Source organism: Salmo trutta, chromosome 4, assembly GCF_901001165.1.
Source record: "Salmo trutta chromosome 4, fSalTru1.1, whole genome shotgun sequence".
NCBI classification, from domain to species: Eukaryota; Metazoa; Chordata; class Actinopteri; order Salmoniformes; family Salmonidae; genus Salmo; species Salmo trutta.
Genome location: NC_042960.1, coordinates 68,801,491 through 68,818,291, shown reverse-complemented (window position 1 = coordinate 68,818,291; position 16,801 = coordinate 68,801,491). Strand labels below are relative to the sequence as shown.

At 45.2% G+C, this 16,801-nt stretch overlaps 1 protein-coding gene across 1 annotated transcript; it reads left to right on the top strand.

Moving 5' to 3' along the window:
• Positions 1–1,221: 1,221 nt before the first annotated feature.
• Positions 1,222–16,302, top strand: LOC115191434 (tripartite motif-containing protein 16-like). The gene is made up of 6 exons (XM_029749284.1): positions 1,222–1,851; positions 2,203–2,298; positions 13,178–13,411; positions 15,213–15,372; positions 15,498–15,557; positions 15,794–16,302. Exons 1-6 carry the CDS (start codon positions 1,252–1,254, stop codon positions 16,300–16,302), a joined length of 1,659 nt encoding a protein of 552 aa, XP_029605144.1. The 5' UTR covers positions 1,222–1,251.
• The last annotated feature ends 499 nt before the right edge of the window (positions 16,303–16,801 follow it).

Here is a 16,801-nt window from a genome sequence, read left to right as displayed (position 1 = left end):
CACTAGACAGCTACCACCAGGTTACTCTACCCTGTCCTGAACTTTAGTCACTGTCACTAGACAGCTACCACCAGGTTACTCTACCCTGCACCTTAGAGGCTGCTGCCCTGTGTACATAGTCATGGAATCACTGGTCACTTTAATAATGTTTACTGTTTTACCCACTTCATATGTATATACTGTATTCTAGTCATGGTTCATCCTATATAACTACTGCTGTCTACTTCATATGTATATACTGTATTCTAGTCATGGTTCATCCTATATAACTACTGCTGTCCACTTCATATGTATATACTGTATTCTAGTCCTGGTTCATCCTATATAACTACTGCTGTCCACTTCATATGTATATACTGTATTCTAGTCATGGTTCATCCTATATAACTACTGCTGTCCACTTCATATGTATATACTGTATTCTAGTCCTGGTTCATCCTATATAACTACTGCTGTCTACTTCATATGTATATACTGTATTCTAGTCATGGTTCATCCTATATAACTACTGCTGTACATCTATTATTCTTCAGATATACTACAGATGTACTCCAAATTGTCTATGCATCACATCACAGTACACAGTGTATATATATATCATTGCTTGTCCTAATATTTTCATTTACTTTTTAGATTTGCCCTCTGTGAGCTAGGAACACAAGCATTGTTAGATATTTCTGCACTGTTGGAGCTAGGAACACAAGCATTTCACTACACCCACGATAACATCTGATAAATATGTGTATGAAACCAATAAAATAAAATGTGATTGTATTGTTGAAAGTGTTAGATAATTCTCAATCCATGTTGTGTCTTGTCTAAAAACAGCCCTTAGCCGTGGTACTGTATAATAGCCATATATCACACCTCCTCAGGACTTATTGATTCATTACAACACATAGGTGTATTATAATGCATTATAATGGTCATTAAAATAATGATACATACGTACTTCATAGAAACTGTTACCCTTCATATATTCTAACAACTCACATTTTAAGATTCATTATGTCATTTGTTCCATGTTAAGGGCTCTAACCTTGGAACAAAACTATTTGTCTCCCTCTTGCTGTTGCATGCAGTTCCTCTCTCTCTTCCTCCATTCCTCTAACCCCTCCCTCCCTCCTTCTAACCCCACCCCTCTGGCAGAACCAGGAAGTCCCTCCCCCTCCCACAAACTCTCTTCTGAGGAAACGAAACTGATCTGAGTCTCATTGTCGTCTGTCTGTGTGAGAGTGAACAACCGTTCAAATGGCTCAGCAGGGAGTTCTGCTGGACCAGCAGGACCAGTTCTGTTGTTCTGTCTGTCTGGATCTACTGAAGGAGCCGGTCACTACAGCCTGTGGACACAATTACTGTAGAATCTGTATTGAGGGCTGCTGGGATCAGGATGTTCTGAAAGGGGTCTATAGCTGTCCTCAGTGCAGAGAGACCTTCACTACAAGGCCAACTCTGAGGAAAAATAACATGTTGGCTGAGATGGTGGAGAAACTGAGGAAGACAGGACTCCAGGCTGCTCCTCCTCCTGCTCTGTGCTATGCTGGACCTGGAGATGTGGTGTGTGATTTCTGCACTGGGACCAGAAAGCAGAAAGCCCTCATGTCCTGTCTGGCATGTCTGGCCTCTTACTGTGAGACTCACCTCCAACCTCACTATGAATTTCCTGCTTTGAAGAAGCACAAGCTGGTCAAAGCCACCGCACAACTACAGGAGAAGATCTGCTCTCATCATGACAAACTGCTGGAGGTTTACTGTCGTACCGATCAACAGTGTATCTGTTATCTGTGCACAATGGATGAACATAAAGGCCATGATACAGTGTCAGCTGCAGCAGAGAGGACTGAGAAACAGGTAAGGCCAGAACAACTTGTTGGTGACTGTCTGATATACAAAGAATTAAAGATACAGTAGGAACTAAGGCTGTTTGAATATGAGATCAATCAAATGAAATGGATCCTCAGCGGAACAAATATGGACACAAACCTTGATTATATAGATATGATAACCCAGATTCTCCAAATGTATCATGTAGGCCTACCATAAAAACTATAATCATTCACATAGCAACATAATATAATATTGTTACGGGACTTCCTCAGGATTGTAGACCTTCCTCTCTATGGGCCCTATGTCACATTACAATACTGTTGATCTACTGGACTAATAAAGCTTGATAGCTCATTGAAGAGTGATTCTCCACAGAGGCAGCTGGGGATGAGTCAGCAGAAGGTCCAGCAGAGATTCCAGGAGAGAGAGAAGGAGCTGAAGGAGCTCCAACAGGCTGTGGAGTCTTTCAAGGTGAGTATTGTTGACCAGAGGAGACACACCATTTTACCTGTCTCCTCCAATCAGAGAGAGAGAGAGAAATAGAGGGGACCTTCTCCAATCCTACTATGTCTGGACCCCTATCAGACTGCTGTTACAGGGTGTGTTGAGTGGTGGTGTCCCATCCTCCCAGGTCGTTGGCATGGTGCAGGAGCAGATACGGTCAAAGTAGTGGAATGGGGTAGTGGGTTTTTAATGACTGTAGGGTTAGTTGGCATGGTGCAGGAGCAGATAGGGTCAAAGTAGTGGAATGGGGTAGTGGGTTTTTAATGAGTGTAGGGTTAGTTGGAAGGGTGTTTTATTATTTGAAAAAATATGAAATGTTCCTTTTCCCATTTTGTATGACAAAGTAAAATATATTTATATTATTGTCCAGTTGGGGGCGGTAATACAACCTATTGGATGCCAACCGCCGTTAAACTCCAAAGAAGAAGAAACGTTATATTATGGCTATGTACAGTGTTGTAACGATGTCTCTCTCTCTGATTCCATCACTTTCGTGGTTGTTGGTTGTGTGGGTCTCTGATTATGAATGGGGTGCTGACAGACAATCGTTGATGGATATTTATAGAGCTCTGATCAGGATGACAATTGATTACGGGGGGATAGTTTATGGAACAGCGGCAAAGACTTAAGCTGGACAGAATCCAGTATATAGCTTTAAGGATATGTATTGGTGCATTTAAATCAACATCTGTATGTGTCTTACTAGTGGAGGCAGGTGAGATGCCTTTGGGTATACGGCGTAATAAATTGTCATTAGCTTATTGGGTTGCAAGGCTGTGAGGTTGAGCATCCCACTGCTACTGTTCTAGATGACTGTTGGGAATATACTAGTAGACAAGACAGTGGTTTTGGTTGGACAGTTGTAGGTATCAATGTTATTATGGAGAAATGAGAGAATGGGTGTAGTAGTGAGATTCTGCTGGGTCCCAGCACATTCAGGTGTGGAAGGGAATGAAATTGTAGACCAGTTAGCTAAAAGAGCTTTAAAACAAGATATAATATATATTAATGTTCCACTGGGTAGAGGTGAGGACAAATGTAAGATCAGAGACATTTTGATAGATGTGTGGCAGAAGAGATGGGACTCTGAGCACAAGGGACGGCATTTATATGTCCTCTAAAGGTTGGTGGACCAAGGTTCAAAGGTCAGATTAGGAAGGAAGAGGTGATGTTTACTCGATTGTGCTTAGGACATTGTACATTGAACTGGTCCTTACATCTGGTTGGCAGCATGTGAATGGTTTGTGTCTGGAGGGTATTGTCAATGAAACGGTGGAGCATGTGTTGTTAGATTGTTGTAAGGATGTTGAAGAGAGGGAAAGATTGAAGTGTAGGGTCATTGAGGTTGGATGGGATTGGGAGGGTTTGGAAGGGATTTGGGGGATGGGGGAGGGTCTATTAGAAGTTAGTAGGACTCTTTTTTACTTTCTCAGAAGTACTGAGTTAGGTAGGAGGATTTAGAAATGGTGTAAACCGTGATTGAACACACTCCAGCACAGTAGGTGGCGCCATGCACCTTTAACGTTGGTTTGAGGACCACCATTATATCATAGAAGAAGAAGGTGTTATTTGAGGGTTTTGTGGTTCCTGAGGAGGGCTACTATTCTTTTTGTGTATTTTCCAAATGTATTTTGTAGTTGTAACGGGTTTATTTGTTAGTTTCCACTGTTTATCGGTTAGAGTTGAGGGGGGAGTAGGGTAGTTTGTTAGGGAGGTGTGATGTCCTCAACTGAGTGGAGAAGAAACACTGTCTCTTCAGGTGTGTTCTGGAGAATGGTGTGGAGGAATTATTGATCATGGTCGGTGAACAGGTGGGAGAGGAACATATACACTCTGTATCCAGAATGAACAAGGCTGTGGTTGTGGTAATGTAAAAGGTGAGTCTTGTTGCCCGGCTAGTTACCAGTATGATTTATGTGAGGGGGGTGTTGGTGCTGATTTCAACAAGAGTAGCGGTGTCTAATCTGTCTCCGTTTATTACGGACGAACAGATCCGTAAAGAGTTGGTTCGTTTTGGTCAATTTCCAAGTGGTTTTCTGAACTAAATTCAAGGTTAAACAGGGGAGGGGTGGTACACAGGGTTTGTTAGCACACATAGTGTGGACATTTTTTACAAATATTTTCTGATGAAACTATCCGCCAAGGAGCCAAGTGATATAATATATATATAATATTAGCATATGTCCCAGCTGTTTGCTGTGGGTTTGAAGTAATTCTCTTCCAGACCACGTTAACCTTGTAGGTTTACCTCAGGTAACTTATTATTAACTAGGTTACAGCTACTTGGTGAGGAAGCTCACTGTTCACCTGGTTACACATTGTAGTGACCTACAGTGTTAGTGAGTAGAAGAGATGGTTGGTGCAAAGACATCAAACGTTAAACATGTTTAAACAAATTTTATTTCAGAAAAAGGTTTAAAACCTAAACAAAACGTATGTCCCTGTCCTCTTTTTCAAGATGTGGCCGATTTAAACAGATTTGTTGTTTCTAAATGGCTGCTGGGTAATATGATAATCATTGAAATCTGTTGGTTCGTAGGCATCAAATAGAGAGAATGCTGCGCAGGTTCACTGAGTTGTAAACCAAATGGATAGGTAGAGCTCATTGATTTGTAGCTCTGACACAGTTGCTACCTCAGATTATGAGTATATCAAGTGTGGTGAATGACGTATGTAGTACCCACAGAAGACCACAGGGAGGAGCAAGAGAGATATAAACCCATACAGTTTTTCTCTTTAAATACCCTGAACCTAAAAATCAATCAAATGTATTTATGAAGCCCTTTTTACATCAGCAGATGTCACGAAGTGCTGAACAGAAACTCTAACCCTACGAATAACCTATTTTAGCCTGAACCCTAATTCTAGGGTAGGGTAGCCTACAACTATTTTAGTAATAATATTATGTTAGTAAATACCATTTTAGTACTAAATAACATTTGTTATTTTTTAAATTAAACCTATGTAAGCATTTGCTTTTTATTAGTTATTTTATTATATTTATTATTGCAAGGCAGAACACTTGATAAACAAGACTCATTTGTTTTATATGTTAAATGTGGTTTGAACTGGGTGACATAGTAACCTCTATGTGAAAGTCCAGCAATTGGCGTGGGGCAGGTTTGAGACTGATCTCAGGAATTAATAAGAAAAATACTAGAACATTTTACAATTCTGAGTCAATACTACTTTAGTAAGGATATACACTTTATTCAGTACTGCTGCAGTTGCTAAATAATTCCAATAGATGGAAGCATAAAACAGTTCAGATTAGTTTAGGTCAAGTACAAGTATCCAACTGCCTTGTTCAGGGTCAGAATGACAGATTTTTACCTTGTCAACTCGGGGATTCGATCCAGCAACCTTTTGGTTACTGGCCGATCGCTCTAAATCAAATCAAATCAAATCAAATTTATTTATATAGCCCTTCGTACATCAGCTGAAATCTCAAAGTGCTGTACAGAAACCCAGCCTAAAACCCCAAACAGCAAGCAATGCATGTGAAAGAAGCACGGTGGCTGGGAAAAACTCCCTAGGAAAAACTCCTGAGAAAGGCCAAAAACCTAGGAAGAAACCTAGAGAGGAACCAGGCTATGAGGGGTGGCCAGTCCTCTTCTGGCTGTGCCGGGTGGATATTATAACAGAACATGGTCAAGATGTTAAAATGTTCGTAAATGACCAGCATGGTCAAATAATAATAATCATAGTAATTGTCGAGGGTGCAACAAGCACGTCCGGTGAACAGGTCAGGGTTCCGTAGCCGCAGGCAGAACAGTTGAAACTGGAGCAGCAGCATGGCCAGGTGGACTGGGGACAGCAAGGAGTCATCATGCCAGGTAGTCCTGAGGCATGGTCCTAGGGCTCAGGTCCTCCGAGAGAAAGAAAGAAAGAGAGAAAGAGAGAATTAGAGAGAGCATATTTACATTCACACAGGACACCGGATAAGACAAGAGAATACTCCAGATGTAACAGACTGACCCTAGCCCCCCGACACATAAGCTACTGCAGCATAAATACTGGAGGCTGAGACAGGAGGGATCAGAAGACACTGTGGCCCCATCCGATGATACCCCCGGACAGGGCCAAACAGGCAGGATATAACCCCACCCACTTTGCCAAAGCACAGCCCCCACACCACTAGAGGGATATCTACAACCACCAACTTACCGTCCGAAGACAAGGCCGAGTATAGCCCACAAAGATCTCCGCCACGGCACAACCCAAGGGGGGGGCGCCAACCCAGACAGGAAGACCACGTCAGTGGCTCAACCTACTCAAGTGACGCACCCCTCCCATGGACGGCATGGAAGAACACCAGTAAGTCAGTGACTCAGCCCCTGTAAAAGGGTTAGAGGCAGAGAATCCCAGTGGGAAGAGGGGAACCGACAAGGCAGAGACAGCAAGGGCGGTTCGTTGCTCCAGCCTTTCCGTTCACCTTCACACTCCTGGGCCAGACTATACTTAATCATAGGACCTACTGAAGAGATAAGTCTTCAGTAAAGACTTAAAGGTTGAGACTGAGTCTGCGTCTCTCACATGGGTAGGCAGACCATTCCATAAAAATGGAGCTCTATAGGAGAAAGCCCTACCTCCAGCCGTTTGCTTAGAAATTCTAGGGACAATTAGGAGGCCTGCGTCTTGTGACCGTAGCGTACGTGTAGGTATGTACGGCAGGACCAAATCGGAAAGATAGGTAGGAGCAAGCCCATGTAATGCTTTGTAGGTTAGCAGTAAAACCTTGAAATCAGCCCTTGCCTTAACAGGAAGCCACAAACCTACCTGCCACCTCTACACTCTTACCACTAGACTACCTGCCACCTCTACACTCTAACCACTAGACTACCTGCCACCTCTACACTCTAACCACTAGACTACCTGCCACCTCTACACTCTAACAACTAGGCTACCTGCCACCTCTACACTCTAACCACTAGGCTACTTGCCACCTCTACACTCTAACCACTAGGCTACTTGCCACCTCTACACTCTAACCACTAGACTACCTGCTGCCCGGCCAAACGCTCTAACCACTAGACTACCTGCTGCCCAGCAAACGCTCTAACCACTAGGCTACCTGCTGCCCAGCCAAACGCTCTAATCACTAGACTACCTGCAGCCCGGCCAAACGCTCTAACCACTAGACTACCTGTCGCCCGGCCAAACCCTCTAACCACTAGACTACCTGCCACCTTTCACAGAGGTCTAGTTTACATTTACATGTGAGTCATTTAGCAGACACTCTTATCCAGAGCCACGAGTATTAAGAGCCCAAATCTGCCTAAAAAAGGCGATTTACAGATTTTTCACCTAGTCTGCTCGGGGATTCGAACCAGCCACCTTTCAGTTACTGCCCAACGTTCTTAACCACTAGATTACAAACCACTAAATGTTAAACACAAAGTCAAATGGTCGTAGATAAATGGTAAGCTGGTTAAATAAAAGACTGCTGTTATAACTTTCAGACTGCCATTGTTTTGGGGAAATAGGGACATGTCTATTTCTCCAATTATCTGTAATAGATGTATTTATTTAATGGTTTGAAGTTCTACACCATTTTAATCAGGATAACCTATTATTTGTAATGATGTAAGTTTGGGCAGCGTACAATGCTGTTACCAATTGCTGGTAGTTAAAACGTAAACTAGTTATCATTATTATTATTATAATATATTTTTTTATGGCTTGGTCCTAAGAACAGGTTTTAGTGGTAAAATAAAAAGGTAGACATTTTTTGGTGCCATTTATGGAAAATGGAATTGGGTTTGTGGCTGGATCAGCAGAACTTGATCATGCGGCCGGAGAGACTCAATACAGCAGGGGTCTCTGATTTCGATGCTGCAGTACTGAGGGCCTGGCAGCTGCTGAGACCCACACAAGAGGGGGGTGTGGTGCCTGGGCTGTGGGTATGGGAGGAGCCACTGATCACTGGGTTTGGTGGACCTGGAGAGCAGGGTGGCAGCGTTCTGACTCAAAGCAGCACAGAGGCTACTGTACCGTACAGAGGTGGGCTTAGCAGGAGTGAAGGGGCATCAGTGGCAGGGGGTTGTGGGGGCTGAGAGCATGGCAGGGTATAGGTGGAGGGTGCTCTATAAGCTCCCAGTGCTGGAAAGGTCAGGGGTCATACAGTGGACGGTATTATGTGGAGCCCTGGACACCAATAGCTGATTGGCTCGGGTTGACCTGGGAGTTGGGGAGGGGTGTCCGTTTTCTACAATGACAGACTGTTCATCATGTTTTTTCTGTGTTGCCGGGGTAATGCCATTACTGTTTATTTTATTTCACCTTTATTTAACCAGGTAGGCCAGTTGAGAACAAGTTCTCATTTACAACTGTGACCTGGCCAAGATAAAGCAAAGCAGTGCGACACAAACAACAACACAGAGTTACACATGGAATAAACAAACGTACAGTCAATAATACAGTAGCAATAACACAATAGAAAGGTCTATATACAGTTGTGCAAATGAGGTAAGGTAAAGGAGGTAAGTTAATAAATAGGCCGTGGTGGCGAAATAATTACAATTTAGCAATTAAACACTGGAGTGATCGATGTGCAAAAGATGAATGTGCATGTAGAGATACTGGGGTGCAAAGGAGCAAAAATAAATAAATAACATCATAGCGATGAGGTAGTTGGATGGGATGTTTACAGATGAGCTATGTACAGGTGCAGTGATCTGTGAGCTGCTCTGACAGCTGGTGTTTAAAGCTAGTGAGGGAGATATGAGTCTCCAGCTTCAGAGATTTTTGTAGTTCGTTCCAGTCATTGGCAGCAGAGAACTGGAAGGAAAGGCTGCCGAAGGAGGAATTGGCTTTGGGGGTGACCAGTGAAATCTACCTGCTGGAGCACGTGCTACGAGTGGGTGCTGCTATGGTGACCAGTGAGCTGAGTTAAGGCGGGGCTTTACCTAGCAGAGACTTATAGATGACCTGGAGCCAGTGGGTTTGGCGACGAATACGCAGAGAGGGCCAGCCAACGAGACCATAAAGGTCGCAGTGGTGGGTAGTATATGGGGCTTTGGTGACAAAACGGATGGCACTGTGATAGACTGCATCCAGTTTGCTGATTAGAGTGTTGAAGGCTATTTTGTAAATTATATTGCCGAAGTCGAGGATCGGTAGGATAGTCAGTATTACGAGGGTATGTTTGGCAGCATGAATGAAAGATGTTTTGTTGTGAAAAAGGAAGCCGATTCCAGATTTAATTTTGGATTGGAGATGCTTAACCTCTTGAATGTCTCATCCCGTTAGCGGGATCATTTTCCAGCGAAAACTCCTAGCGACATTAGCATAACGAAATTCAATATTTTTTTTTTTTCAAATATAGGGCTGTCTCATATCGTTTTATAGATACACCTCTCTTGAATCGACCCTCGTTGTCCGATTTCAAAAAGGTTTTACAGGAAAAGCACAATATTAGATTATGTTAGAGGAGTACTTTGTAAAAATCGCATCATATGAATTTTCCAACCAAGCACACGCATCACATATAGGCAAAAAACAGCTAAATGCAGCACTAACCTTTTACAAACTTCATCAGATGACACACCTAGGACATCATGTTACACACAGCATGCAATCTTTTGTTCAATAAAGGTCATATTTCTATATAAAAACAGCATTTTACATCGGCACCTGAGGTTGACTAACTATTTTCCCATATAATGCGTCCCGGTAAACACTGCTACAATTTTATAAATTACTATTCGAAAACGATTTTTTTAATATATATTGTCAATCTAAGATTTATAGATGAATATCTCTTGAAAACACCAGTCAAAACAGATTTTAAATTAACTTTACAGGGTAATCACACTTTGAGATCAAATGGGATGCGATACCCAGAAATTGAGCTCGAAAACCTAACTCGGCGCCATCTTTGAACATTTGAACACATAACATCTGATATTGTATAATATCGCCAATAATCCCTCACCTTTAGTTGTCTTCATCAGAAATCCCTTCCCGATGTCCCAGGTCCATGACAAATGTATTTTCGGTCGAAAAAGTCCATGCTTTATGTTCCATTAGCTTCCGCTTGTTAGCGCGTCCTAAGGCTGTAATCAAAAGTCGATCCGTGGGCGGCAGCTGTCTAACGCAAAATGACTGTTTACGGTAAATTAGGGTCGTTCAAACATGTCAAACGTTGTATCAAGACATCGTCAGGGCCTGTTTCAACAAGAAAGCCAATCAGATTCAAGTGGGACGATTTCATTGTGTTTCAAAAAACTTCCAAAGGTGGGGGCAGACACGGCCGCCAACGTCACAATGCTCATGGCCCTCCGACTGTGACCAATTGCCACATCGTCTCTTTCACTGAGTTTCTACCGTAGAACCCTCAAAACACTTTGTAAAGACTGGGGACATCTAGTGGAAGCACTGGAAAGTGCTCAATTTTCATTTTTTTACGTTGTGATTTATAGGGAAGGCTGTGAAGTCGAGTCCACAATTCAGATTTCCACTTCCTGGTTCAATCGGTCTCGGGGTTTTGACTGCCATACGAGTTCTGCTATACTCACAGACACCATTCAAACAGTTTTAGAAAATTTAGGGTGTTTTCTATCCATATAAAATAAGTATATGCATGTCTTAGCTTCTGACTTTGATTAGTAGGCCGTTGAAAATGGGAACGATTTTTTTCCAAAATGCGCTGTGGCGCCCCCTATCCTAGGGGAACGGCAAGAAGTTAATGTGAGTCTGGAATGAGAGTTTACAGTCTAACCAGACACCCAGGTATTTGTAGATGTCCACATATTCTAAGTCAGAACCGTCCAGAGTGGTGATGCTGGACGGGCAGGCAGGTGTGGGCAGCGATCGATTGAACAGCATGCATTTAGTTTTACTTGCGTTTAAGAGCAGTTGGAGGCTACGGAAGGAGAGTTGTATGGCATTGAAGCTCGTCTGGAGGGTAGCTAACACAGTGTCCAAAGAAGGGCCAGAGGTATACAGAATGGTGTCGTCTGCGTAGAGGTGGATCAGAGAATCACCAGCAGCAAGAGCGACATCATTGATGTATACAGAGAAAAGAGTTGGCCCGAGATTAGATCCCTGTGGTACCCCCATAGAGACTACCAGAGGTCCGGACAACTGGCCCCCCGATTTGACACACTGAACTCTATCTGACAAGTAGTTGGTAAACCAGGCGAGGCAGTCATTAGAGAAACCAAGGCTGTTGAGTCTGCCAATAAGAATGTGGTGATTGACAGAGTCGAAAGCCTTGGCCAGGTCGATGAATACGGCTGCACAGTACTGTCTCTTATCGATGGCGGTTATGATATCGTTTAGTACCTTGAGCGTGGCTGAGGTGCACCCATGACCAGCTCTGAAACTAGATTGCATAGCGGAGAAGGTACGGTGGGATTGGAAATGGTCGGTAATCTGTTTGTTAACTTGGCTTTTAAAGACCTTAGAAAGGCAGGTTAGGATAGATATAGGTCTGTAGCAGTTTGGGTCTAGAGAGTGTCCCCCTTTGAAGAGGGGGATGACCGCGGCAGCTTTCCAATCTTTAGAGATCTCAGACGATACGAAAGAGAGGTTGAACAGGCTAATAATAGGGGTTGCAGCAATGACAGTGATATGTTTAGAAAGAAAGGGTCCAGATTGTCAAGCCCAGCTGATTTGTAGGGGTCCAGATTTTGCAGCTCTTTCAGAACATCAGCTGTCTGGATTTGGGTGAAGGAGAAATTGGGGAGGCTTGGGTGAGTTGCTGTGGGGGGTACAGTGCTGTTGACCGGGGTTGGGGTAGCCAGGTGGAAAGCATGGCCAGCCGTAGAACAATGCTTATTGAAATTCTCCATTATACTGGATTTATTGGTGGTGACAGAGTTTCCTAGCCTCAGAGCAGTGGGCAGCTGGGAGGAGGTGCTCTTATTCTCCATGGACTTTAATGTCCCAAAACGTTTTGGAGTTTGTGCTACAGGATGCACATTTCTGTTTGTACTGTACTGTTCACTCCTAAGGGTTGAGTTTGAGTTTTAGAAAATGATCAACAGTGTGGAGATGTTTCAGGAGGTATGGGGGCTCAGGGGGGCTGTCTGTACGGCTGGAGAAGAGGGGCTGTCTGTACGGCTGGAGAGGAGGGGCTGTCTGTACGGCTGGAGAGGAGGAGCTGTCTGTACGGCTGGAGAGGAGGGGCTGTCTGTACGGCTGGAGAGGAGGGGCTGTCTGTACGGCTGGAGAGGAGGGTCTGTCTGTACGACTGGAGAGGAGGGGTTGGATGTACGGTTGGAATGTAGTGCTGGATTGTGTATTGTACTGTGGTGTTGGGTATTGTATAATGAGATTATGTGGAGGATGTGGTGGCACGTAATGTGTTTTTAGGAGGGGGGGTGTTACTTTAATGAGGATGGCAAGTCTCTCTCTTTGTCTCTGTCCCTCTCTCTGTCCCTGTCCCTCTCTCTGTCCCTGTCCCTCTCTGTGTCCCTGTCTCTCTCTCTGTCCGTCTCTCTCTCTCTTTCCGTCTCTCTCTCTCTGTGTCTCTCTCTCTGTGTCTCTCTCTCTGTGTGTCTCTCTCTGTGTGTCTCTCTCTCTCTCTCTCTGTGTCTCTCTCTCTCTCTGTGTGTCTCTCTGTCCCTCTCTCTCTCTGTGTGTCTCTCTCTCTCTGTGTCTCTCTCTCTGTGTCTCTCTCTCTCTCTGTGTCTCTCTCTCTCTCTGTGTCTCTCTTTGTCTCTCTCTCTCTCTCTCTGTGTCTCACTCTCTCTCTGTGTCTCACTCTCTCTCTGTGTCTCACTCTCTCTCTGTGTCTCACTCTCTCTCTGTGTCTCTCTCTCGCGCTCTCTCTCGCTCTCTCTCACTCTGTCTCTCTCTCTGTCTCTGTCTCTCTGTATCTCGCTCTCTCTCTCAACAGCGCTCTGCACAGGCAGCAGTGGAGGACAGTGATCAGATCTTTACTGAGCTGATCCGCTCCATTGAGAGAAGGAGCTCTGAGGTGAAGGAGCTGATCAGAGCCCAAGAGAAGGCTCAAGTGAGTCAAGCTGAAGGAGTCCTGGAGCAACTGAAGCAGGAGATAGCTGAGCTGAGGAAGAGAAGCACTGAGCTGGAGCAGCTCTCACACACAGAGGATCACATCCATTTCCTCCAGGTAACTAAACTGCCTTCTTGCATGTGATATGAAATTAACTTAATGTGAAACTCTCAATCATTATATTGTCCTCTCTCTCTCTATCTTTCTTGCTGTCCCTCTCTCTCTCTCTCTTGCTGTCCCTCTCCCTCTCTCGCTGTCCCTCTCTCTCTCTCTGTCCCTCTCTCTCTCTGTCCCTCTCTCTCTCTGTCCCTCTCTCTCTCTCTGTCCCTCTCTCTCTCTGTCCCTCTCTCTCTCTGTCCCTCTCTCTCTCTGTCCCTCTCTCTCTCTGTCCCTCTCTCTCTCGCTGTCCCTCTCTCTCTCGCTGTCCCTCTCTCTCTCGCTGTCCCTCTCTCTCTCGCTGTCCCTCTCTCTATCTCTCTCTCTTTCTCTCTCTCTTGCTTTTTCTCTCTCTCTCTTGCTGTCCCTCTCTCGCTGTCCCTCTCTCTCTCTTGCTGTACCTCTCTCGCTGTACCTCTCTCGCTGTCCATATCTCGCTGTCCCTCACTCTCTATCCCTCTCTGTGTCCCTCTCTCTCTGTGTCCCACTCTCTCTCTGTCCCTCTCTGTCCCTCTCTGTCCCTCTCTGTCCCTCTCTGTCCCTCTTTGTCCCTCTCTGTCCCTCTCTCTCTCTGTGTCCCTCTCTGTGCCCCTCTCTCTCTCTCTGTGTCCCTCTCTCTCTCTGTGTCCCTCTCTCTCTCTCTGTGCGTCCCTCTCTCTCTCTCTGTGCGTCCCTCTCTCTCTCTGTGCGTCCCTCTCTCTGTGCGTCCCTCTCTCTCTCTGTGCGTCCCTCTCTCTCTCTCTGTGCGTCCCTCTCTCTCTCTCTGTGCGTCCCTCTCTCTCTGCCCTCTCTCTCTCTGTGTGTCCCTCTCTCTCTCTCTCTGTGTCCCTCTCTCTCTCTCTGTGTCCCTCTCTCTCTCTCTGTGTCCCTCTCTCTCTCTCTGTCTCCTTCTCTCTCTCTGTGTCCTTCTCTCTCTCTGTGTCCTTCTCTCTCTCTGTGTCCCTCTCTCTCTCTGTGTCCCTCTCTCTCTCTCTCTCTCTGTCCCTCTCTCTCTCTCTGTGTCCCTCTCTCTCTCTCTCTGTCCCTCTCTCTCTGTCCCTCTCTCTCTCTGTCCCTCTCTCTCTCTCTCTCTCTCTGTCCCTCTCTCTCTCTCTCTGTCTCTCTCTCTCTCTCTGTCCCTCTCTCTCTCTCTCTCTGTCCCTCTCTCTCTCTGTCCCTCTCTTCTCTCTCTCTCTCTCTGTGTCCCTCTCTCTCTCTCTGTCCCTCTCTCCCTCTGTCCCTTTCTCTGTGTACCCCTGTCCCTTTCTCTGTGGTCCCCCTGCCCCTTTCTCTGTGTCCTTTTCTCTCTCTCTGTCCCTCTCTCTCTCTGTCCCTCTCTCTTTCTCTCTGTCTCTCTCTCTCTGTCCCTCTCACTGTCCCTCTCTCTCTCTGTCCCTCTCTCTCTGTGTACCTCTGTCCCTCTCTCTCTGTGTCCCTCTCTCTGTCCCTCTGTCCCTCTCTCTGTCCCTCTTTCTCTGGGTCTCTCTGTCCCTCTCTCTCCCTGTCCCTCTCTCTCTGTCCCTCTGTGTCTCTCTCTGTGTCCCTCTGTGTCCCTCTGTCCCTCTCTCTGTGTCCCTCTCTCTCTGGGTCTCTCTGTCCCTCTCTCTCGGTGTCCCGCTCTCTGTGTCCCTCTGTCCCTCTCTCTGTGTCACTCTGTCCCTCTCTCTGTGTCCCCCTCTCTCTGGGTCTCTCTGTCCCTCTCTCTCGGTGTCCCGCTCTCTGTGTCCCTCTGTCCCTTTCTCTGAGTCCCTCCGTCCCTCTCTCTATCTCTCTCTCTCTCCAGAGCTATCAGTCTGTCTCCAGTATCAGTGTATCATCAGACTTACCCAGCACCGTTGTCCGTCCTCTTCAGTACTTTGGAGATGTGAGTAAGACTGTGTCTGAACTGAGAGAGAAACTAGAAGACTTCCTTAAAGGAGAATGGACCAAGATCTCCACTACAGGTGTGTTGAAAACAATAAGAACATCAACTTTAGACCATTGAAAGTTCCCTACTAGTCATATCAATGTGGAATATGGTATGATGATAACATTCCCTCTCTCTGTCAATGTGTTTGTGTGTCTGTAGTGAATATAGTGGATGTTGTACTGCCTCAAGAGCCCAAGACCAGAGAACAGTTGTTACAATGTGAGTCTCTTTATTATGAAGTAACTAACAGTCTCTTTTTACTGACACTCCTAACAATCCCTCTAGAAATATATAGCAATAGTAGATCTAATCAAAGACTGGGTATCTATCTGACTCCTCATATTTCTCTGATTTGATCTCTGCTGTGCTCTAATCAAAGACAGGGTAGATACAGTATCTGACTTAACTTATTGTTCTGACTCCCCTCATTGGTCTCTGCTCTGCTCTTCTCCCAGATTCCTGTCAACTCACACTGGACCCAAACACAGCAGGCACATACCTCTCTCTGTCTGAAGGCAACAGAAAGGTGACCACTACACGCCAAGTCCAACCATATCCTGACCATCCAGACAGATTTACCAACACGTTGCAGGTTCTGTGTAGAGAGGGTCTGTCTGGACGCTGTTACTGGGAGGTGGAGTGGAGTGGTGGTGTTGTTACTGCAGTCTCATATAAAGACATCAGCAGAACAGAGAGAGGTAATATATTTGGATACAATAACAAGTCCTGGAGCTTAAAGTGCTCTAGAGGTGGTTATTGTTTCATACACAATGATGTTGAGACTAAAGTATCAGGCCCTCAGTCCTCCAGAGTAGGAGTGTACCTGGATCACAAGGCAGGTACTCTGTCCTTCTACAGTGTCTCTGACACAATGACCCTCCTCCACAGAGTCCAGACCACATTCACTCAGCCCCTCTATCCTGGGTTTTATCTCTCTGGTACTGCTGAGCTGGTTAAACTGTAGTAGGGTCCACATATATACTAGTCATGCTGGTGTAGTCTATAGCTGAGCTGGTTAAACTGTGGTAGGGTCCACATAGATACTAGTCATGCTGGTGTAGTCTATAGCTGAGCTGGTTAAACTGTAGTAGGGTCCACATAGATACTAGTCATGCTGGTGTAGTCTATAGCTGAGCTGGTTAAACTGTAGTAGGGTCCACATAGATACTAGTCATGCTGGTGTAGTCTATAGCTGAGCTGGTTAAACTGTAGTAGGGTCCACATAGATACTAGTCATGCTGGTGAAGTCTATAGCTTAGCTGGTTAAACTGTAGTAGGGTCCACATAGATACTAGTCATGCTGGTGTAGTCTATAGCTGAGCTGGTTAAACTGTAGTAGGGTCCACATAGATACTAGTCATGCTGGTGTAGTCTATAGCTGAGCTGGTTAAACTGTAGTAGGGTCCACATAGATACTAGTCATGCTGGTGTAGTCTATAGCTGAGCTGGTTAAACTGTAGTAG